Below are 26254 nucleotides of genomic sequence, written 5' to 3'. Positions count from 1 at the left end.
GAAAGTATACTATTTAATATTTCCGTAACAATGTACTCAATATTTACTAATCAATTAAAACAAAACATTAACTCACTTTACTTTTGCTTAACACGTTTTATATTTTAAAACTGCGACAAAGCCATTCGGAGTCTATTCTATCGATCGATATCGATACGCGAATTTAATATAATACAATTTTACCCCAATTATGTCGAACAATAGAGTTTATATTATTATACATATTTTAGGGTTGCCGTTCTTCGTGACACAATACCATTTTTTACCCCATACTAATGCGGATTAAATAATTAACTAAATACTTTGAAACATGTAAGAGTACCAATGATACAAGGGTTATATGATAAGTATGGCGACTTTAATAAAAAGGCATTTTATATAATTTATGTTCTCCTAAAAGTGCCATTGTGTCTATAGCTGATCTTGCTATTAAATCCATTTTTAAATGGTATCATTCATCTGTCATTAGATATAAAAATATTTTCTTGGCTATTGACGATATTTTAATTCATTGTCTGCCTCGATGACATAGTTTAAACAATTCAATTTGTTGATTTTATTTTATACATTTTTAGACGTCAATAATTATGAACGGAAGCTAAAAATCAATCCACTTATACGTTAACGTATGCATGTACGTAGCTCTACATATATTGTCCCGCGCGTATTAGTGTAACTCAAAATACTCAAATTAACTTAAATATTTTGGTACCTGGTAATAAATAGTATCTAGAATAGCATGAATTGAAAAAATTGCCTTAAAAGTTGACTAGCTAGAGTTAAGTTTAGATTAGATCTGTTTGTGTGCATTATTATTTCACAATAAATATACAGTAATTACACAGGAGCCAAAACATTTGAGGTAGCTTCATAACATCACGATCCTTTTTGAAGTCTTAAACATTAATCCTCCTATTATCTTTTAGCTATTCAGCATTTTGTTTTAAAAACAAAATAGATCAAAAATTAGATTCAAATAACATTCATCACTTATTGCCTGAAAAATAGAAAAAGAAATAGGAAGTTCAAGAATGAAATATAATTTTATTGACTTAGATTTATTTTGATATTTATAAAAAATTAACTAAAGTTCCTTAAAGGTTAAATGTCATACCTAATGATGATGATGGAAATGATGACAGAGGAAAATTGATCCGGCCTCCGGCTGCTCCTCTAAATCCGGCCAAAACTATATTATTGCTAATGCTTCATAGCAGGCCCTGGTACATCCGTCGCACAATAAAATAATCAATACAATCCAAAAATTCCTCCTGAAAAAATCGTTGGAAGTTTTCCACAGTAACCCTACAATAAATATGTATATGAACAAGCTCAAATCCAATCACTGAAAACAAGACACAAAGTCGTCCTATTGATAATATACCTGTCTGAAATACAAGTAGCGACTTTCCCAGTGCAAATTGTTCTTTCTTTCTGAACCTCCTTGCAGAGAGGCGTTGCGTCTCCTATTACATATTTGTAGATATCTAAGAACGCCTTATATTAACCCCCCTCCTCCTACCATGACTTATGAAATCAACCGTTCCTTAAGAAATTACCTAAAATATTAATACAGCCACTTACAAATTATGTAACACTTTTCTAGAATTCGTGAAGAAAAGTACCTTCGACAAGACGGCTAGGCTAACACCTGCCAACTAGATGAAGACCATTCTAATTTGCCCACAGATACTTCTAACGGATGAGCTCTTTGTCACTGACACAGCTTTTATTGTTGTTCTTGGAATGAATGATGGAATCCATACCGATTATCAATCAAATCTACCTCAAATTCATATAGATCATTTATTCCAAGATCGATCGATAAATGGAGATACATCTAGAGAAATTAAAACTGCAGGTGGACAGTGATATTCTTTCTGTCACTTTCCTATTACACAGGAATCTGAGGCAATTAATGGCGATTTTTCACAGGCACCTTTTTTCACGTGGAGCAAAGCCCTAGACCTACATAAAAAAATAGATTAAACTAAACTTAATTGGGATTTGTTCGGCAGAAACAAATTATGGGAAGTTCAAAAATCTATCATAAAGACTTATACAATTCAAGCATATTAACGAATTAAAACGAATATAATTTAAAGAATTGCCTGACGGACTAATGATGCTCTATTATTCTGCATTATAATAATATTTCTATAATCTTTTCTTGTTTGTATAGCTTGATTGAACACAATTTCCCCGATACCAGTTCGTTATATGGAAAAATATAAAGAAAATTCTCGTTCGAATGTCGGTTCAACTACAGTACATACACATACCGCTCATCCTTTTATATATTCTTTTTTCCAAACAGTGTCGTATTTTTAAGGGAATTTATACCTTCAGCTTCAGAAGCGAATTTATTGTCCCAGTTTTCATATTTTTATTCCTTATATTTCACAACATCTTTGTCAGATATATTTCTTGCTGAACTTGCGCTACGTAAAAATATAAAAAAGCATGCACATATTCACAGAAATATAGCACCATCTGTAACTGAGTCTCTATTGGATTAATTTTTATGTTTTGTTCTGGGTGGGTTTATAGGTATCAAATTTGCAACTATTTTGTGTAAAATAGTGTTTTCACTATTTTTTCATCAAATAATGTTTTCAATAATATAGTCCGTTATTTAAATCATATTTTCTTATAAGTGCTACAAAAATATTTAAATGCAAAAGTAATTAAACGCTTTTAAACTTAGTGTTCCATTCTGTACAACAATAGTTGTTCACGTAATCTCAAATAAAGACCTCAGTATTAATAACACTTGTTTCTTCGGTCTGCCTTTTGAGACACCCCAACTCTCATGCACATTCTTTCTGCGATGACAATTATTGGTTAGTGAGACCTTCATTTTTATTCGAACCCATATCTCGCATTCAACCTGAAAATATTTCATATTTAATGATTATGCGTCTCATTTTGCTATACACAAACCCGAATGACCTGTATCCTCAAATAAACAGTATTTTGATAATGGTAACAATAAAGAAATAATTCTAAACGGAAATTATATACATGTTTAATTTATTGTAACTCAACACCGTAATGTAATATGTACTTAAAATATGAGGCCCGATTAGTATTTTGCAGGAAATGTTTTTACTTTAAACATACTTAGGGCTGGGTCATTTGTTATTTTTCGATAATAGTATTTAAATTTCGGTTTTAAACATACCGATTGTTGCTTTATTCAAGATAATATAACTTCCGAATACTTATTGAAAACAATCAGCTAAACATTTGCCTCGGTTGGCTTGGCAATATGTCATTCTCTTGTCTCAAATCTGCTGGAATTATTGGTTAGTTGTAGTCAAATTTCGCGAAAAATATAAAATATAAAAAAGCATGCACATATTCACAAAAATATAGCTCCATCTGTAACTGAGTCTCTATTGGATTAATTTTTATGTTTTGTTCTGGATGGGTTTATAGGTATCAAATTTGCAACTATTTTGTGTAAAATAGTGTTTTCACTATTTTTTCATCAAATAATGTTTTCAATAATATAGTCCGTTATTTAAATCATATTTTCTTATAAGTGCTACAAAAATATTTAAATGCAAAAGTAATTAAACACTTTTAAACTTAGTGTCCATTCTGTACAACAATAGTTGTTCACGTAATCTCAAATAAAGAGCTCAGTATCAATTGAAACACTAATGTTGTTTTAATCAGGAGAAATTCGTTCGAATTTCGATTCTTACCAAAATTCCTATACTTTCTTATGGAACAAGATATAACATATATCTAATCTAAAAAACACTCATGTTGGACAAAGTAACGCTTTAATTATTAATAATTACTTTTTGTAGATCTATAAATTTCAGCAAAAGAGCAATTGTTTCAACTTTCCATTAATTTATTTTATTATATCATTAGAATTGCTATAGCTTAATACTTAACGAGTAAAATATCACCAAAAAAGTTGCAGATACTATATGAAAAATGAATGAATGAGTGTTGTTTATTGATGAGAAACGTAAAATTGAAAATTAAAAAATAATGTAATATGCTAATATTTGGTTGCAAATCCGTTTATTGAATCAACTCAAAAAAAAATAAAAAAAAGAGTAAAATTGTAGTATTTTTGTAGTTGCGCGAAGAAATTTTCATATTTTCATTTCAATTTGTTCGTATAAAATAATAACTTTTTTTTTAATGTTCATGATAATTATTAATATAATTGAATAAATAAAAATTATTTAATCCCCTTCTTTTACATTGTATAAATTTTAATTCATACATACATATTTATATAGGTTCCTAATGAATACATTGAACTTGAATAAGAATTCTAAATTTATATTAAAATGTTATTTTTATGAAAGTGCTACAAAAACATTAAAATTTCCAAATATGTTATACAGTTTTAAACTTAAAATATTCAGTAAATAACCATCATATACTACTGTGATTTTGTACTACTCTCTTCTCATACATACTATATTTCTTTCTTCGACCTGTCGTTTGGGATTTAATATAAAAAATCACTTAATTTAATTCTCGTTACAATTACAGAGCTACAGTTACAAGCTTTATTGTGAAAAATCGGAATGTTGTATTTTATTCGAAGTAGTGTTTATTGATAGTCGCTACTTTTTCCCATCTTTCAGATAATTTACGCATTGCGTCTTGAATGAGCTCAGACACCTCATAGCTCGGAACAAGTGCTAATCAGAATGAGCTAAGTCTGGCAAACTGGTACACCAGGTGGGACAGTAATTCCAATTTTAATGTTTCCAAGTATGTTTTACCGGTTTTGCAACATGTGGTAGAATACTGTCATGCTGAAAAATAACACTGTTTTGCCTTTGCTCATATTCTCGCCTTTTTTGCGTAATACTTGGCTCAAACGCATGAATTATATTCGATGGTTTTCCCCATTGATACTTTCATTAGCTTTTAGTAGCTCATAATATACCACACCAAGCTGATACCACCTTATGCAGAACATTAGCTTGGAGCCATGACCGAGTGACCCCCATAATTATTCTAGCTTTGGATTATCGTAATGGGTCCACTTTTTAGCAGCATTAAGAGTATTATTTAGGAAACCTTTCCGATTTTGCCGTTGAAGCAGCATTTCACATATGATCAAAAGCATTTCAGTGTATCTTAAGTTCAATTCATACGTCACAAAATATCCAATTGGATATTGGATATTGGAAATGGTTTCTTGCGTTACTCCCAACAATTCTCCATATTCATCTTGTTTTACACGGATCATCATCGAATAATGTTTTCAAATCCTCGTCTTCAAATGTTTTTACCTGTTCAGAATACTCTATGTCTTCACTGTCAAAATCATCATTTTTAAAACGTCGAACACAGTATTCATATATTGAAAGCGATGGAGCTTGGTTGCCATAAGCTTCACACAACATTCGATGACCGTCAGACGCTTTTTTCTTCAAACTGAAATAAAAAAGTAAAACCCGCAAATACGATTGCGTTTATTTGCAACACGCTGAAATAAGTTTTTTTCCATACTTCTTGAAACTTACACTTAACTTACACTACTTAAACTTAACTTGAAATACTGTACAAATGTACCCGATAAAATGTAATATACAGTAACATCATATGTTGTAAATCCTTAAAATGAATTTATAGGGCTATATCAAAATTCAACTCTGTTAATATTAGTAACATTTTAAATTATCTTCCAAAGTATCTTATTTACATAACTAGCCCTTGTCTGAACCTGACTGAGTGCTTATCATGGTAAAAATTCCAAGATATTGAAACAACAACAATTTGCCTACATGCTGAATTAAATTTGTTTATAACTATTTATTTTGCTCAATCGATAAATTATAATTGTACTACCACGAAACATTAAAAAAAATTAATGTGATAGCAAATCAATAGTGATAGTGCAATAACTATATGACAGAAATAGAAAATTTCTATGAAACGTTTGTTCATATGAAATAATAAAACTTTTTAACTATATATATATATATATATATATATATATATATATATATTAATCGGCTTAACAAAAATTTTGCCTTTTTTAAAAAAAATCAAGTACCTGTAGGCGTGAAATCTGGCACGGTTAAAGCTTATATCGAAGAAGAATGTTTAGGCCTACTATTTTTATGTAATATGCGATACAAATTACTATATTCTAATAAAACGAAAAACGCCCAAATCAAGCAACCAGGGATAGTCGCCGGTGACACAATATATCTATACAAACCCAACGGGTAACCGTGCGAGTTAAGAGTTCAACTCGCCGACAATAACGTACTAGGATCAAATCTCGCTGAGGTTTTTTTTAAGTTTATAATAAAATATAATACATAAATTTAATGGTTGTAAATACATTGCCTTAACATGCATTTCCAAATTGTAAAAAATAAATTACATCGTTCGTCAGTTATTCGGTGTTCGTTATTCCTTTAATATACATTCATGCATTCGACAGTCAAATATCAGTTTCAAGATTGGTTTATTCATATATTCTCCGTTTTAATATACAAACATGTATTACTTCATTTATTATTCCATACTTATATTTATAACATAAAATTAAATAAAGATCATATAAATATGATCTTTATGATATGATATGATGAACAAAGATATATATATATATATATATATATATATATATATATATATATATAATTATAATTAATAATTAATGTTATGTATCAAATACATTTTTATGTCTTTTCACTCTATTATGACGAATTTCGACCATACGATCACAAGTTAGAATAATTAGATCAATAAAAATTAATAAATCCGGCGGTTTAATTTTAATATTGTTATTTTAGATGCAATGAATATTAATACATATTTGTATGTACATAATAAACATATAGAACTCGAATAAATATCATACATTATAAATCGATAAGCATATTAAAACCTGTCACAAAAATATTTTATTACAACATAAAAATATAATCTGGAAAATTTCAGTGATATCCACCGAAACGAAACCCTTATCAAACGCCTGAATTTTTCACCATTTCTGTGCCTACACCCTCTTTCCGTGTCCCCCTCTCTTCATCGCGCCACCCGTCTCTTCCCCCCTCCCTTCCCCGCCGCCGTCGCCGCCGCCTTCGTCCCATTTACCGGTCCCTCGGCGGCATACCTGGCAACCGTGCGCCAAAAACCCCCTAAAACAATGGTTTCGACGGCAGGTCTACGTCTGATACGCGTTCAGTCCGTGTCGGTTCACCCTCGAGTTCACGACGTGCCACGACGGACAGAGACGGCTCGTTCACCCTCTCGTTTCATATTGCGTTCCTCTTCCGGAGGAAATTACATCGTTTCGATAATTGACGATACGGTTACCGATCACGTTGGTGTGTTGTGTAGCGAAACTAGAAAAGCATTTAAGTCGAATATCATACAGTTTTTCGTTCGTGACAGTGAAATGGATTGTGTTGATCTGAATTCTGAAGATGAAGTAAGCATAATTCCCACTCGCTCGCTCATAAAAATAATCATTAGAATTTATTAAATCAATTAGTTATAATAATATTCAAAAGAAATAATTATTCTCTGTGATAATATTAATTAACAATTAGTTTACTTTACTAATTAAACTTTTACAATTTTTATTAAAACACAACAATTTTCATAAAAACAATGATAAATAATTTAAAAAATGTTACATTTAAACTATTTAAAATAAATACTATTGTTATTCGCTTTCATAAAATTAATTGTCACTTAGTTTACTTTACTTTACTTTACTATTAAAACTATTGCAGTTTTAATTTCAAACACATACACTTTTGATAAAGACAAATATATATAATAAAAAATCGCTACGTTTTAAAATAACTTTAGTATTATTTATAATAAATACAATAATTATTCCTTTTCATAACGTTAATTATCAGTTAGTTTACTCCAATTTACCAATAAAACTTTTGCAATTCTAATTTAAAAGAAACCCCACTTTTTATGGAAACAATTGTAATATTCTTAATTATCTTCAAAAACCCATGGTGTATTTCAATACTGCATATTTTTAAAGGTTGAAAATTATATGAATGCTTCATTATTTCTAAATTTCACTTTATGTTAAAGAAAAACATTTATATCACTAAATCATATTATACTAGTTAGCATTTATTGCTTATATATTTTCCATATTTATTGCTTCATTTAAATGAAACATTGCACTAGTAAATCAGATAAAGTTTGAAACATTTCTTAAAAATTAATATCAACGTAATGTTTACAGGTTTTACACATAAAAATATTTGAAGATATATTTTATTTTGGTTAATACTTGTATTTAATTAAAATATACGGTAATAAACAAAGTTCATGTCCAATAAACTTTTTCTGACCTATATAAATTAATTCGTTCCGATATTGCTCAAAAGCCAATAGGACGATTTTCCGCTTTTCTCTCATTGTCAAAAACGAATTTATTCGATTTCTAATTTGAAATCAATCCGGCGACGAACATATTTGTCAACCGGAAGTTTCAGTCACAGGATACCGTTTCCGTTTCGACGTATTAATTCAGTTTTTTGTTTTGTGTAGAACGTTTTTTATATTTCGGTTGTTCTACTTAGAATTGTCACAGATCATTAATTTTAATTTTAATTTTAAAGAATTAAAGTTAATCAATATAATTTATGAAACTGAGCCAACGTACACAATACAATAAATTCAAAACCACTACCATAAGTACATCTTATTACGATACAATATATATATATATATATATATATATATATATATATATATATATATATATATATATATATATTTATATATTTATATATATTTATTTATATATATATATATATATATATATATATATATATATATATTTATATATTTATATATATTTATTTATATATATATATATATATATATATATATATATATATATATATATATTTATGTATATATATATATATAGTGTATTGCCACTTGTTAGATACTTTAAACCAGACACTAACACGAGTTTCTTCGAATATTAAGCAATCACATAGGATTTTGGAGATTTGTTGATTTATTGCATCTAATTTCATATTCGTATCATATCCCTTTTTACCTATTTTGCCAATGTATTGCCATTCTGCTACAACCTGTACTACTGTTGAATTTTACGTGATTTAGTTTATTATATCCATACAGTTAAACTTGTAGAATGAAGTATATCAGATGTTTAAGACAGTACTAGTATTTCCTTTATGATAAAGAGAAAGGCACATCGCATTTTTCCTTCAAGCAGCATTCACTTGTCTCAAATTATTTCTTGTTTATAATGCCTTGGATAAGAAATAAAAAACATATCCACCAAAATTAGGCAATGACTAAATCAACATCATAAGAATCAAAAGTCAAATCAAAGTTTTTGTTGTTTTATCTTCGAAATGGAAACATTGTTGTTAATGTAAAGTTTCAGAACATATCCATCACAGGCAGAATATAAAGTACTTCGAAGGTGTTCCTCAAATTAGAGACCAATAATTTCCTCAGAAACTTCTATCAACTTTCCTGATCTCTTGGGTAAAAATAATGTGAGGTGGATCCAATCAGATTAATTTGAAAATCAGAAAAATCTTGCAACTCTGGTGAGGCAGTTAGATAGTTAGTATGTAAATAATAAGGGTACGGATAGAAACGACATGAAATCTTACTAAGTTAAGAAAAATACTAAATCACAATCAAATCAAGATATCAATGAATCAATCATTGAAATTAACTTTAGTCTTGACACTCACACTCTACTACTGCTCTTTTATTACCTCCAGCCATCCCATAAATGTTTAAATATCCCTCTTTTCTCTGCTGTACCTCCTTCCAACACTTGTTTCGTCGGTCTGCCTTTTGAGACACCCCAACTCTCACATCCTGCACATTCTTTCTGCGATGACAATTATTGGTTAGTAAGACCTTCATTGTTATTCGAACCCATATCTCCCATTCAACCTGAAAATATTTCATATTTAATGATTATGCGTCTCATTTTGCTATACACAAACCCGAATGATACCTGTGTCATCAAATAAACAGTGTTATGATAATGGTAACAATAAAGATAAAAAAATAAAACAATATAAAATAATTCTAAACTCAAATTATATACGTGTTTAATTTATTGTAACTCAACACCGTAATGTAATATGTACTTTTTATGTATTTAAATTTCGGTTTTAAACATACCGATTGTTGCTTTATTTAGGATAATATATCTTCCGAATACTTATTGAAAACAATCAGCTAAACATTTGCCTCGGTTGGCTTGGCAACATGCCATTCTCTTATCTCAAATCTGCTGGAATTATTGATTAGTTGTAGTCAAATTTCGCGAGAAATTCGACGATTTACGAATGAATCGATCATTCGATAAAAATATCGGCTAGATCGTATAAAAATAGTCACAAAAGTCAGTTAGCATATATCTGCACATTTGCTGTAAAGCTGTTATCATGTTTAAAGTATTTTCAAGTATTTTTTATAAGGAAACTGCCAGTATGCATAATGTGGTACTTTTAGTACATAAAGGAAACCAGTATACCACTATAAAACTATCGAAGTATACATATTTATACATAAAGAAATAAACGAAAACACCATCTAAATACCACGTGTGTTTTTTGACACAGCTAAAATAATACTGCAATATTATATCGATAAATTTATAACGTTTACAACTTATCAATGATTCAACATGAACATGTTTATTACGCCCACATAGGCATACACACACGCACACCTGCCGTGTTTTTCGATCTGGCTGTTACCAAAATACCTTCCCTATTATTAAAGTCGACGAAATGATACGATCGATATCGAATTTCGGAACCGCAAAGCATTTGTGGAGCGCTTTGCTTGCTGATACTTAATTTCAATCCACTCAGCGCTTTCGCATCAATTGTCTTTAGCGTCGCGAAAGTTTTAGCGAAAAGTTCGATTTAATCCTGGTTAGCATGGAACGGTTCATACACAAAATTGAACATTTGACAATATTAATTAATATAATCAATACTAGTTACACTTAAAAATAGAAACAATATTAAGATTAATATTCTATTACAAAATAAATATCGATTTTATGTGATCCAAACATAGTAAACCATAAATAATATGCTGTTTTTCATTTTGAATTACTTCTGCCGATCAAAATGTCAATAAGAAATCTTATTTGAATATTAAATATCGTTTGTGTAAAACTATCTACCTCAAGAGGCCATACTTGCAAGCTTTCTTATACAGCATTGATTATTTTAAAACCCCATAAAAATACTCATATCATTACTTATGTTACTACACAACATGTCGTTATTAATTAAATTGCACAACCCCCATAGTCACTTACTTTACCTCCACCTAATATCTATTTCCTAAACTCAAAAAATATACTCAAAGATATTGTTTTGAGTCACTTGAGGAGAATAATACCGAATTCAGAAAAGAGTTGAAGACAATTCTATAAATAAAATTCGAGATAAAAGTCCACTTTAGTCTAGTTTTTGGCCACACTTATCTTACTATATTTTGAGGAAAGTATTTGCTCTGTTTTATGAAGTATTAATTAGAAATTAATATTTAAAATACCATATAAATCTTAAATATTTACAAAACTAGGCACACTTTTAAATTAATTGTTTAGACTTAACTAAAACGAATCCTATACTACATTCTAATTTAGGGATATATTTTCGAATTATATAATTTCATTAAATTATTTTAAATTATTATTTTGAAATTAGCCAGAGTTAATATTCGGTTCTTAAATATAGTTAGTGAAACATTATTTATAGCTATTGATTGGAAAATGTACGAAAAAACTTAATTATTTTCTAAATTTAATACCAGTTTTATTGTTTGGTGCTTACCTATCTTCTGATCATTTTCAATTTCACTTCAACAGGTCAATTGTTAAGAAATTCTGAATGATATTTTCAGTCAATTCGTGTGGTAGTCATTTTTCTTGCTTCTGAATATTTCTCATCCCACGTAATCCTATGAAAATAGAGTTAAGCTTAAACTACTAAGCTGTCCGAAAGTTCTTTTAGAGTTTAAGCTGAATTTGTATCCAATTAATCTTTCTATTAATTGTTTTCGAAACAGAGCAGCATCACTAACTTTCTAGAAGTGTCTCATGAGTTTCGGTAGCAGAATTCTTCAAATCAAATAACAGAAGCAATGAAGGTCAAAAATAGTGAATATTCCATTAGCCGCTGAATAACTCCATAATACGAAATGAAAAACTATTATTTTATGTAGAGAAATGTTAGAACCATTGAATTTAACAGTTTGGTAAGGTTGTTTAGCAGTTGTTTGCATTTATGTTTAGTATTTTCAACAATAAATCTCGCTAATAAAAACACGTAGCATAACTGTATCATACATTAGTACCAAATATTTAAATAATTATCAAATAACTAGCTGACCCGACAGACTTCGTCCTGTCAAAAAGATTTGTAATGTGGCAGTTTTTGTGCCTACGTATTTTAAAAAATTCTCCTGAACAGAACCATCACCCTGGTGATAGGACGTTGTGAATAAAAAATAATTAAATAAAACATATATAAGGATTGAAAAGTAAGTAATCGCTTTATTGTTAATCATGTGAATCATAATTATTATTATTATTATCATTATATTGCTTTGTGGTATACGATGTTTTTTGTTTGATTACCTGGCGCATAGATAAACAAATCTGATGGTTTTCCAACACGGGAACAGGCAACATACAATTGACCATGTGAGAAACATGGGTTTTCTAGATTAATACCACAAACACTTAATGATTGCCCCTGGGACTTGTTTATAGTCATAGCAAAAGCAAGCCGTCAACATGTCTATAGGAAATTTGCCATTACCAATGTCAATGAGTTGTTTAGAAAATATGTTTCCAGATTGGTCATTTTGCAACTCGACACGCATATTCTTGCTTAAATGAAGTACTTTAACATGTTTCCACAAATTGGAGGACTTTAGACATGCATTGAGTTCATCAGCTGGCGTTGATCGTGGAATCACTGGCAATGTTTGACGAAAATCTCCTGCTAATAAAATCATTGCACCACCAAATCGGTTATTATTGCTACGTAGATCTTTTAAGGTTCTGTCTAAAGCCTCCAAAGATTTTTTATGTGCCATCGTGCATTCATCCCAAACAATCAATTTACATTGCTGCAAAACCTTTGCCATTGCAGAGTTCTTCGAAACGTTGCAGGTTGGAGTTTCATTGCTTTGCATATTTAATGACAATTTTAGTGCTGAATGGGCTGTTCGACCACCTTCAAGCAAAGTTGCTGCGATTCCCGACGAAGCGAGTGCAAGTGCAATTTTATTTTGTGAGCGAATTGTTGCTAATATTAATGAAATAAAAAAAGTTTTTCCTGTACCACCAGGTGCATCTAAGAAATAAATCCCTCCAGTTTCATCATTTGTTACTTTCATAAGAGTTTCAAATACATACTTCTGTTGTTCATTTAACAGTGGAAGATTTGTTTGAATTTATTCTTTCAAAGCGTTGAGATCATACAGTCTTTCTCGATGCAACTCTTGGTTAAAAGCGTCATGCATTGGACGATTGGGCGCGGTCAGGCCTAATTGAATTAATAGTTTGTTTGACATTATCAAGCACATGTCCTCAATTGAAATCAATGCTTCATTGTAAATTTCTTCACTGATTTGTATATTTGGATTTCCCATTCTATTCCGTATTTGATACAAAATATCATCACACATATAATCTTTGTACTTCATCCACAAATCAATTGGGTTTGATGGGAAGCATGTAGATATGATTATAGAAAACAATGTTCGTATTTGATGAGTGTGTGATGATATTACAGCATCATTGAGAGTTTGATCCCAATGAGCGTCATTTTCAAGCAATTGCAAACGTTGACAGGCTTCTCTGTAGGATCCACACAATTCACCATCAACAGTTTGTAACTGTTGGAATGATGTTGGGCCACGTACATTGACTAATAGCAGTCGTAAATAAAAACATTCATCATTGCTTGGATGTACTGAATAAATCCGGCCAATCGCATCGGTGGAATATACATCTGTATATCCTGGAACTGGTTTTCCTTGTTTCCGTCGTATAAATCTCCTTGAGGATTGATTCCAGGTATAATATTTTGGCATTTCAGAATATAGCAATGTTTGTGCGAAATCATCGTTTTGGCATGTCTCAAAAAAACTGGTTAATGTAGTAGATGGTGGCTGAGCAGCTCTTTGTACTGCGTTCTGTGCTGTAAAATACACTCTTTGTCCATTTTCTAAATGCACAGCTAAGTGAACAACAGAAGGGTGTCTCTCATGAATAGGAAAAGAAAATATTCGCCAAACTGCTTCATTACTACTGACATAGCGGCCCATTTGGTATTGGGTAACTTCATCATTAGAATTCTCTGCACCAATTCCAATCACAGCCATATCACTCCCTTTGGTTACATATTTGCAAATGTATTTAATCGATTTCACTGAATGGCAAGATTCAACGTTGATGTGTGCTTTGAATGTCTTTGATAAAATGGGTGAATATGGAACAATCCAACATGGATACATACAATGGATAACCGTCATTACCAGTAATTGTTTCCGATATTAATGTCCGTGGATATCGTTTTGAATATTTACCATCCATCATACACGGTGAATTTTGATTAAGAGTTCCACAGGGACCATGTATCATGTTTTTGATAACTACCTCATGCAATCCAGGATCTACTTGTACATTAGGGATTTCAGCTGATATCACTGCACTAACTTCATTTGGCCTTATCTTTTCAACCAACCAAATCAAAATGTGTGCATGTGGCAATCCTCGTTTCTGCCACTCCACAGAATACATCCAGCAGCGTGTCTCACCAAACACATTATGTTTTACGATGAAATTCATTAAAGATTTCAACTTTTGTCTAAAGACTCTGGCTGTAATATCATGACGATCAATGGATGATTTCCCAGGTAATAACTCCTGCTTAATTTCTATCCATTGCGGATTGCATGTAAATGTGATGAACAAATCTGCTGTACCATAATGACGAACATACGACATGGCATCTTGAGCATATTCGTGCATATGCCGAGGGCTTCCGATGTATGTTGCTGGAAGAATAGTCATCCGACCGACATTCTGTGCATTTCCATCAGTATTAATCGCATCTCGAAGGTGAATATACTCTTCAGATCGGAGTTTGGTTTGATTCAACCTGATGAATGTTAATCTCTCCGTTTCAATTTTAACATACATGTCATCAACATATTTGTGATATAATCGCCGACATTTCAATATGTGATTATCTGCATTTTCCCGAATCATTAGGCGGTATGAATAATAGTTCATTGAACTGACTTTTTTGTTGGTTTCAGAACCTGTAAACAGATTTTGTTTTAATAACATTCAAATATAAAATTAAAATACATAATATAGTGACTGAGATATTATCGCCATAGCTAAACTAATATTTTAGTTACCTGTAATGGGATTTATCATTTTTATTGATAAATCGTAGCCATCTTCACCTTGCCAAAATATAATGGGATATTGCAGTGCATCATATGAGCGGTGTGTTTCCTTTATAGGTTGTAATTGAAAATTCCGACGATGTAAAACAATATCACGGGATTCCAAGTTTTCTCCAACTACAACGATAGCAACTTCATCAATAGTTGGTGCATTAAAACGTCTTGTATGTTGACCTGCAGGTGTTTTATCAGCTCTGATTACAATTTTGTGATTATCGGATGGCATCAGATCCAGGGCAGTTTTAAACAATATAATCAATTGATTGTGTTGATGAAATAAAGTTTGTAATTGTTCTACAATAGACCTTTTTACTAAATTGTTATGTGCACAACGCAGATCAATTTCTTGTGGTGAATTGCCCATAAAATAAATTTGCAGGAATTTGTTGTCGCTATCTGACACTGGTAACAGTGAACCTGCTCTGTGATATATTTGCCCTTGTATCTGTAAATAAAAAAAATATTATGGTGTGGTATAAATTAATGGATTGTCAATGATCAAACTTAAATAATATTTGATCTTAAAAAGTATATATTTAGTTTTAACTAATATCTATCAAATATAAAATATAATAAAAGTGTCACTGAAACTGAATCACCATATAATATGATGACTAAGTGATATATTTCGTAATGATTAAGAAATTGAAGATTAGTAACACATCTTAACTTTGGTGACAGAAAATTTTGTTCGCTAAAATAATTATGAGTAACTGCTATAATACATACCTTGAAAGTTGGCATAAAATTTTCCCGAACTGCATTTGTTGCCCCAAATGAAGTCATTTGAAAGCAATTGTTATATTGTTGAATATGTGTCAAAAAGTGTATAGAATCTGTTCCTATTCCTGAAACCAATGAGTACAATGGTTCTGGTGGTGGATCCAATTGTATCAATTTCACTTTACCATTTGCGCAACACAATCCATTGGCTTCGTTTTTGTATTTTAATGCCTTACAGTAAGAGCAAACCAAGTTCATAGAACCAATAACAACACATTGGTAGTTACTGTAGTCAATTGATACATCGTAACTGAAAGCAGCTGGATTCAAACTTGCGCGATTATTAGTTGAATGTCGCGCTCGCGCTTCACGCGTTTGTGATATCCGAATTCTTTCACGTTCATTTCCGTCGTCACGTTCTTGTGCAGTACGATTAGATCGGTAATTAGCTTGGTTTATAGCATTTCTGGTTCTTCTACCTAAATTGCTTCGTCTTATAGGAGGCATATCAAATATAAATTATTTTTTCACTAATCACGAACTAAACAAACACTAACTAACTAAACACTCTGCACAAAACACGATATACGAATTTGTTTCGTGTATCACTTGACAATTCATCTGTCATCTGTCAAAAGTCATCTGTAACAGACAACTTTTTTTTTTAAATTTGATATGACTTGAACTCAAATCCTTTTAAGCCGTACGAATTGTTTTATTTATTTAAAATTTGAATTAAATTTTAAACAAATAAAAAAGTTGTCTGTTACAGATGACTTTTGACAGATGACAGATGAATTGTCAACTGATACACGAAACAAATTCAAACAAAAAGGGCTATTTTTAGGGTTTTTCCAGCAATAATTCTAATTTTTCTCGCCGTAAAAACCATCCCTGAACTTCAACGAACATTTTAAAAAAAGATTTGGCCAAATTGGTCCAGGCGTTGTTGAGTTATGCGCTTAGGAACATATTTTGCGATTCATTTTTATATATAAGATTATCCAACGAAGCTATCCGATCCAAAGTATAAACTAGGAATTATAGACATCATAAAACTATTAGTATTTTACAAAACAATGTTTCTAATAATAAATATAATCCACTCATAAACATAATCAAACAAAAATCTTCCATCCAAAAGACTAGGCGCTTTAAACCTTTTAATATATCATGAAAAATAACCGAAAACGGTTATAATTAGTAACAATCCTGATAGGTAAAATACACACAGAGATAAATTTTGTCAGTTAGGAAGGGGTACAAATATTCCGTGCTCACCACCTGCTACCATATGGCCCGCATTTATCAACGTTTTTACGGCCAATACGCGTCAACAAAAGGGCTCGAAAACTCCCCCATAAAAAATAAGGTCTTAATATACCTTGCAACAACTGACTATAACTATGCACCGTCATATTTTTTCATAACCGATTTTTTCGGCACATTACAGCCGCTGTATCTGTCACGATTTATCTTTGCGCCAGCCGACAGATAGGTCTCCGGTTTTATGTCGTGTGCGCGGTGAAAGGACCGTTGTGTTTTATTTCACAATATTTCTCCATCAAACATCGACATGTCGCTTAATTTATGTCAGAATTACTGACCACAATGCTAGTTTTGAAAAAATTCTCATTCAGGCGATCTCTACGGGGCATGTATTTCTTAAATATTCATTTTTACGACAACCTTTCCATATCCAGGTAGAAAGTTATATGATAGTGTTCTAATATGCATTCAGGAATTAGAAGAGTATTTTAATTATGATTTCTCAGCTCAGTTCTCAATTTATCCAATTTATCAATCCCATCTTCTACAGTAGTTGTTACCTCATCGTTTGATGAAAATCACTAAAAAGTTTATGAAGTTTAACAATAGCTAGAAGCCTGACATCTGACAGTATGTTGTACAAATGATTTTAGTGATAATTTTTCAAATAAAATTCGATGAAATTCGAAATCATCATTGGTGGCTGTAAAATGTTGGAATAAAATACGTTCTAATCATATTACTAATAATCCAACAGTGTCAAATTATCTCTGTAACAATAACCTTCCAGTACAATGACAACATTGTCATGAGTCATAACGATATAAATCAGCATATCTCTGTAAAATACTTGGTGTATCATATAGCTGTTGTTTTAAAAGAAGTAACAAAAATATTTATATTATAACTTTACCACTATTACGTAGATGTTATTATGATGTATACTATGATATATATTATGGAATGATAGAAATCCCACAGTTCTGTGTATAAGCTTAACTTAAACTATGCAATTAGGATCTTAAAAAAATCTTAAAAATCTCTAAAATTCTAGTCCTAAAGTTCTAAATCTTAAAATCAATAAATCATGAATGAACAACAAAATTGAACAAACAAAATTATTTTTAAATGCATTATGTTGCTTATTAATGTAATATATATATATATACGTACATAAATACATGAAAGACAGATGTAATTATGATGCAAGTGTGTTACCTTAGGTCACAAAACATGTCCATGCACTGGTCTATTTACGGGGCAATTCCATAAGTCGTTAATCAAAAAGTGACAGGTAGGGGTTAAAGGAAGAATGGTGGCCTCTGAACAGGTGCACCTACCTGGATCACCTGTTCAGCGAGTGCAATCAGGTAGCGCCATAGCCCAAAGACATATGCACCTGAATGGCATCAGCTGTTTCATGGTTTATGATGTACAGTTATAACGTAATCTCTGACCAGCCGCCTGGTCATTCAATGTATATTGTGTTAAAAAAAACATTTTATTGATCTTAATTATTTTTCTAATGTTTTTCCACATAATAATATAATATTAAGTTCCATATATAGTCTATCCAAAGAAGTTTTGTACACACGTTATTTGAATTTGTGACGTCAAAACGTCTCAACGTCTGAGTTGTAGTTCAGTTTGGCTTTGACACAAAAAAATTCTAATCAAAATAAGATAATGAAACAAAAATAATGTTATCAAATATAAATTATTTAAAAAAACATTATCCTTAATGCATTTGCTATATCAGCAAAACAGATACTATTCATTCTCTCGTAACACATTTTAACCAAATGCTTATGTATATTCTGAACAATTGCACACATATACTGTGCATATAAATCTTTTACAATAACAATAACATTTCTTACAGTTATCAAATATTAATTATATACTCACCTGTAGTTGTTTCCACTGTCATCAACCTGTTTTAGAAATTGTCAGCATTGAATCATATCATATTCAGAAAGTTACATTCAAGTGTATTACTAAGCTGTTAATTTCCAATATACTGAACATTTGTTCACAATTCCATCCTTCGTCAATTTCTTCTTTAATGTGATCGAGTTCATCCAAACTGAAGGTGTTAACTATTCCTGTTTCCAGCATAAAGTACAATATATATGCAATGAGTTGTTAACAAATGTTATGACTAATAAAACCTAATCAATTGTTATTCCAACGTTTACTTTTTTCTATGAACTTTTGCTGTTATAACACTAATTTTATTATCATCTTGCCATTAGTGACCATTGAGTATATTTGTTCCATTCTGAAATATACTTGTCTCATCTAAATACATATATTGAAATAATAAATATTCCTTCGTTTTACTATATGCTTTTAGAAATCGTTTTCTTTTAAAAACAATATCTGGAAGTTCCATTAGACCTCTTCAATGCTTTTCAGACTAACAGTTTCGAATAACAGTATTGAAAAACTATTCAATATTTTGATACATTTGATATATTTAATATCTGATAAAGTTAGGATCAAGCTGATCTTGATTTGTCACCCGCTTCGTATGAGGATGGTTTCTTTTTCGATGAATTCAAGATTAGGTTTTTCATTCTTTGAGATATTTCAGTGGCCATGTCCAGTCTAGTGCTCTAGTGCTCATAGTATCTGATCAAAGCAATTTGTCCTGTCTAGCTTCGGAATTTTCATTCAGAGTAATAATAAGCAGCGATTTGAAATTTATCAAAACAAGCAAAGCCACGTTACATTAAAACAACGTTTGCCGATTTATAACCTCTTATCATTATTGTTTTGAAGAATTTTATATACGTTTGACAACCGGACGACTGTGGCAGGCTAGTTCGTATGTTCGATGTATGTTCAAAACTCCTTTGGATGGGCTATACTTTTCGAGATTCCTTCAGTATATTTTGTATAATATAATCAGTAATGTTTAGTTTTAAGATATTTTTTAAACAATATGGACTAGAATGATTATATTTTCAATAAATATACGAAAGTGAACAAAGACACAAGTATAATATACAACTTTTTTTTCATCTCATATAACTAATATATTAAGTTCAGATTCCATATTATATTCGAAGCCATGAACGTTGTTTTTTTTTCTTCATTTTATTTCTTTTCTATATATATCACAATTATTAAAAATATCGTATTCAATTAGGTAGAAATCTTATATGGATTAAATCCTTTGGGATATATGATTTAATCTTGTAAAGATAATTTTATATCATTACCGTTCATATTATTTTCAAATATTTATATTTTGTTCCAAATGGAATATTCTTTAATTATATAATCATCCTCTCTATAATATATGACATTATTCTTCAATTTTAACTGATTTAAATGAATAACACAGGCACAAAATTTCAACTTGTTAATAATTTCATTGTTATTTTTGTAATATTTTTTCATTTTGTTATGTTTGTAATTTCAGGAAAATTACGGATGAACATTGGTATATTCATAAGGAGTAACGCGCTGCTCACATAGGTTCTTCAACCATATATCCAAACCACTAGTAATCACAAGGGACAAGGTTTGCTATTTTGGGGTTATTTTAATGTTTCCAAGTATCTTTTTTACCAGATTTACAACATATGGTCAAACGTTGTCATTCTGAAGAATAGCATTGTTGTATCTTTGCTTGTATTCACGTGTAGTAGATAATGATCCCCATTTATAGCATGTATAGTTTCATCGAGTAAGCTTTCAAGTCCTCATCTTCCAATTGTTTTGGCAAAATAACCAATTTCAAAACGTCAGAACCAGTATTCGCATGTTGAAATCGATGGAGCATGGTTGCCATAAGCTTCACATAGCATTTGATGGCCTTCAGCCTCCATTTTTTTCAAATCGAAGTAATAAAGATATATTCCCGCAAATGCGATTTACTCGGTTCAAATTCAGACATTTTCGACTAAAAGACAACACACACTATGAACACTAATGACACATACTGAAAAGTGAAACCTCAACATGAAGTTAGTTATAAATGTACCTCTTGCGATTAATACACAGTAACAATATGTGTTGTAAATCCTTCAAAATTAATTTATTAGCCTGATATTTTCCTGAAAAGTATTGATTTAATTCTGTAAAAGAAGAGTAGTGGGCATGATTTAATTGTTGTTACACGGTACCGCATCGTAAATCATAATGAGCAACGTGTAATAAATCCAATTTTTGTTACTAGCACCGTTCAGTAATAATTTTTGAGCACTGAAGATATACTAAATAACACATTGATCCCATGAGGTTCCCATTATGTTATTTCGTTCAGGACTCCTTTTCACCATGTAAATATGAATATTTCTTCAATTCTTCATCAATAGATTTTAACACTGAACCAATTTTCTTATTTTAAATAATTTCATACTAATTTAACCAACATTTGCCCGTTGGATTACGACAAAAGTAAATACAAACTACGTTTAGCACGAGCCTTCAACACAATAACATAACACGACATAAACTATTCGATACGTCTCAGCTTCAGATCAGTGTAAATTAAAGAAGGAAATCAAAAATGCCCGTCAAAAAATAGGGTATTTTAAAAACATTACATTATTGATAGGAAATAAAGAGGCTTGTGTAAAAACAGAAAGTGTGGAAGATCGATGGTGCAGCATTCAAGATTAATATCACTCGACCTGAATAATACAGGTTTAAAATGGATTATAAAATAATAAATATCAAGGCTGGTTGGTTACGGAAAATCGGGAAACTGAAAATAAAACGGCATATACAAATAAATATAAAAAGTATCGTATTGACGTTTTTATATCATTCTTTCTCGAACCAACAACAACGTTTCGTCGCGAACAAAAAATATTTATATTTCCACCATATAAATTAAAATATTAATTGTGTCAAGCGTCATGAAAATTTATATCGCTATCGAAAGCCAATGAAAAATAAAAAATGACTATCGTGTCTAAATTAAACACATCGACCAATGACGACGTATCGGAGGCATTTTAATATTTATCAACAGCCATTTTCTGGTACCATAACTTCCCAACAAATATATATCTGATTGAATGTTCTTATACTATATCGCATATTCTTATTGTTATTAAATTAAACTGTCCTTATTTATCCAAACATGAAGTATATATTTGTTCAATATTGTATAGGACTTCATATTAATAACATATTAAAATCTGTATACTATATATTATTCAATATATTTTTATTATTTTTTTACTTATTACATGTATACCAAAGTTGAATTAAACTTTTTCATTTATCTGTTGTCACTCGTCGGTTATTAAAATCAGGTCATATCATCCAGCAACCGTCCAATTCGTCTGATTTAGCTCCATTGGATTTCTGGAAATCCGTTAATCTCAACAAAATGCTTCAAAGATGCCGTTTTTGTGAATCAAGGACATTATAACCGACTTGAAGAAGGTTTTAATGGCCATTTTAGAAAACAACTTCATATTAATTCGTTCATTATTTGCCTTTTTTAATTTTAATGTTTTATTATCATTTATGGAATATTTTAGCATTACTAATAAATATAATTTATTTTCATTAAAGCAATAGAAACCACGATTATATCACATATTTTTTCATATTTCACTTTCAAACACAAAATTATATTAAACCAAATGTAATCATATATCACTAAACTGTCATAGTAAATTATATTTTCACTTTCAGGTTCGGACATTATTTGTTAGTGGCCTGCCAATGGACGCTAAACCAAGAGAACTATATTTACTCTTCAGGGCTTATGAGGTAAGAATTTTTTAAAAATTCATATAATTTCGGTTTTTATGCACCAGTTTTTATTTTATTACACCAGAATATCATAATTATTTCCATTTTAATTTTTGAATTAACCTTATACTAATAAACGAGTAATTATTGTATATAAATGTATTATGAAAAGGCGATGGGACGGTCCTCCTACTGTTGCGTAGCCGCGGGTTCGAATCCTGCTGGGGCATAGTCGTAAATTTATGTTTGTGATTGTTTAAAATTTGTGAATGTTCTAGGCAAGAGTGTAAAATCCGACAAGGAAAATGATCCCAGTCACTCCAGTAACCAGTCTGGGTAAAACCGGATGTTTTCTGGGGTGATTTCTAAAGTTAGTCACTCGCTAGTCGGTAGGCTTAGTGCCAAGGACCGTGGTTCGGAACCCACGTTAAACTGTAGATCCAGTCTCCAGATAAACCCATGGTTGATAAAAGGAGACTTTAATATATATATATGAAAAATGTATTATGAATATTTCGAAAACGATTCTGCGACGATTTTACGCAAATTAAGAAGTGTCTTGTCTTTACCATTAAAAAATGGAATTCCTTAGATTTTAGAGTAATTCAGCATTTAACTGGCTATAAAAAATGTGCGTTATTTGGTGAACATATGAGAGATAATGGACAAGAAAATTGACACTGACAGCATTTCATCTTCGAATAAATTCATTTTTATTTCCATCTCTTTCCTTTCCGACTTACAAAAAATGTGACGTTGATAGTCAGCTTGTGTCATATTAAAAATGTAAATATTGCCCACTCCCTCTTTATCGAACGGAATGTCAGCCTATATAATCTAAGAATAGACTGTATTAAAATATATTGAAAGTTATGCTTGACTATCATATCGGCATATCATATGTGATATAGTTTAAAAAGTTAATGCTCCAGTTTATCTCTCCACTACACCAGTGAAGAAGTAGCAATTATAATTTTCTAATTACAGGTAATAAAGTACAACCTTCTAACTTGCAAATTCATTCTTTTGAGGACGGTAATCTTAATGATTATACTTAGAAGGAATTCCCAAAAACTAACCATGTTTAACTCATCTTCCATAAATAAGTATGGGAGGAAGGTCTCCTCTGGGAAGCCGTTAAAAACCTTAACAAAAAGCCAAAATATTTGCCGACTATTTAGAATAAACCTCTAAACCAAAAGAAAATGAGGTCCAATATAATCTACCGAATGTGAAATCTCTTAAACTCCTTCATATCAGCCAAAATGTTTACAGTTAAATAAGAGAAGGCTTACTTTACATTTTACTTACTTACTTACCTTCTCTTACTTTATCATCCGTTACCTATTCTATGCATGTGACATATCACAAAAACAAAATGTTTCTATGACATTTCCGATGACACTGAAAATGACACATACAAGTCTAAATTATCCATACCCAATAAGTTGCTGTTATCAAAAATACTTCAGATTCCAACTTTTATAGAGGAAATTATGAGATTCGCAACAAGATATGGGGAGAGGTACATGGGACAATTCTTGGATAACATTGAACTAGGACAGACAGAGAGGCTCAAGAGATCCAAACCGTGGGACTGTAATACTGTAAAGTTCTTCTCCACAAAAGAATAAATATATCTCTTATGAAACAATATTTTTGCAATAAACACTAATGGTACATGTATTTATTGCGTATGAGTTTATTATAAAGTGACTATTAATAAGCTATGAAACCGTCCTTTAAATAATTAAGTTAGCGCTTTTTTTAAGCGAATTACTATATCTTATGATTCAAATACGTAATTTTATAATAAAAGAAATCGGGTACATTATCACATTATTTAGCATTATGTAGGGTACTTAAATTATGTAATTATTAAAATTATGCAAAGGGCATTATGTAAAGTATTTAAATATACTTTATGGTAAGTCTCAGCTAAAAAAATTAAATATATAAAGGGCAATATTATTAAGGTAAACATAAGTTAATTGTCATTGCATGGAACCTTCGGGTGCATAGTTTTAGAAATTCTATTTCATATAGTAACATTGGTATCGGATATATCACATGCTGTACATACCACTTTAAATTCGTCTTTTTAAATTCAATTTAATGTTAAGTATCCTTTTTGCCAATGAGGTTTTATCTGGACTGGGCTTACTGTTTAACATGGGCTCCGAACAGTCCTCGGCATTGAGCCTACCGACTGGCAATTAACACACTTAGATTTCATCCCAGAAGACATCCGGTCTTACCCAGCCAACCACAAATATTAAACAATCACAAACATAAATTTACGGCCATGACTCAGCAGGACTCGAACCGATGACTATCGCAGCAGTAGGTGGACCGTCCTGTCGCCTTTACCACTGCACCAACCAATACCGCTTATTTATTCTTATTTTCGAACTAAATAAATAAAATACATACATAATACGAATAACAATTATTTTAAAATAAGCTATTAAAATTATATGAAACGAAAATCATCCCCTGGAAAATTAATATTGTCAGTTCTCTCAGATTTATCGAACATTATATAACAAATAACTTGGAACGATTGAAACAAAATCAAAGGAGCCAAGTTAATTGAAATTTTTATCGCTCGACTTAAATGGCTGAACCTCAGACTACCCCCTGTCGGATATTATGCCGCCGTTTTTAAATACTGCCGTTGTTTGCGATCTCCGTTGTGTTCCTAAGATTATATAAAGATCAAAGACTACTTCCGCGAACGAAACAAAAGCAACTCGTGGTCTATGAAAAACACAAAAGCATGCTGCCACACTGACGTTCTTTCCATTAATAATTCTTATCATATTTAATAAGGGATTTTTATAGTAATGAAAATATTGATTGGAAAAAATGTAAATGTTCTAAAAATAGGATCCTATAATTAAAATTCTTTACATAGGTAATGTATAAATATAAGCTATCGAAATAAATATAGTACAAAAAGTATTTATTATAATTTAAAAACAACAAAATATTTTATAGTAAATGATATTAAACAACTAAAAAATGACCATGAATG

The 26254-nt window shown here is 30.7% G+C and overlaps 2 protein-coding genes across 4 annotated transcripts in view; one reads left to right on the top strand and one right to left on the bottom strand.

The window, feature by feature from the left end:
• Positions 1-26254, top strand: part of cpo (RNA-binding protein) — a 555476-nt gene that overhangs the window by 449167 nt on the left and 80055 nt on the right. For 2 of the 3 annotated variants that reach the window (XM_076394570.1, XM_076394569.1), the window contains exon 2: positions 23158-23235. In XM_076394570.1, coding sequence (XP_076250685.1) covers positions 23158-23235 — 78 coding nt within the window. Of the gene's footprint in view, positions 1-7010; positions 7439-23157; positions 23236-26254 lie in introns of those variants that run through there. The other variant, XM_076394568.1, reaches the window with a different exon arrangement.
• Positions 9709-16452, bottom strand: LOC143192009 (uncharacterized). The gene is made up of 7 exons (XM_076397468.1): positions 16410-16452; positions 16231-16349; positions 15676-15946; positions 15451-15618; positions 14920-15348; positions 9987-9997; positions 9709-9933 (listed from the first exon to the last, which is right to left on the bottom strand). The coding sequence occupies exons 2-7, from the start codon at positions 16285-16287 to the stop codon at positions 9709-9711; spliced, it is 1161 nt and encodes a 386-aa protein (XP_076253583.1). The 5' UTR covers positions 16288-16349; positions 16410-16452.

This window comes from Rhynchophorus ferrugineus, unplaced genomic scaffold (genome assembly GCF_030347505.1).
Source record: "Rhynchophorus ferrugineus isolate W39M unplaced genomic scaffold, kcgeb_rfMv2 rfM2, whole genome shotgun sequence".
NCBI lineage: Eukaryota > Metazoa > Arthropoda > Insecta > Coleoptera > Curculionidae > Rhynchophorus > Rhynchophorus ferrugineus.
Note: the sequence above shows the minus strand (reverse complement) of the source record. Positions and strands in the feature narration are given on the sequence as shown.

Excerpts from the sequence above, each read along its gene's own strand:
- LOC143192009 (XM_076397468.1), bottom strand. The coding sequence starts at position 16,287 with ATGACTTCATTTGGGGCAACAAATGCAGTTCGGGAAAATTTTATGCCA. Across the intron at positions 15,947-16,230 it reads ATTTTATGCCAACTTTCAAG|ATACAAGGGCAAATATATCA; the intron begins GTATGTATTATA and ends TTTTATTTACAG. Across the intron at positions 15,619-15,675 it reads AGCTGATAAAACACCTGCAG|TTGGAGAAAACTTGGAATCC; the intron begins GTCAACATACAA and ends CTATCGTTGTAG.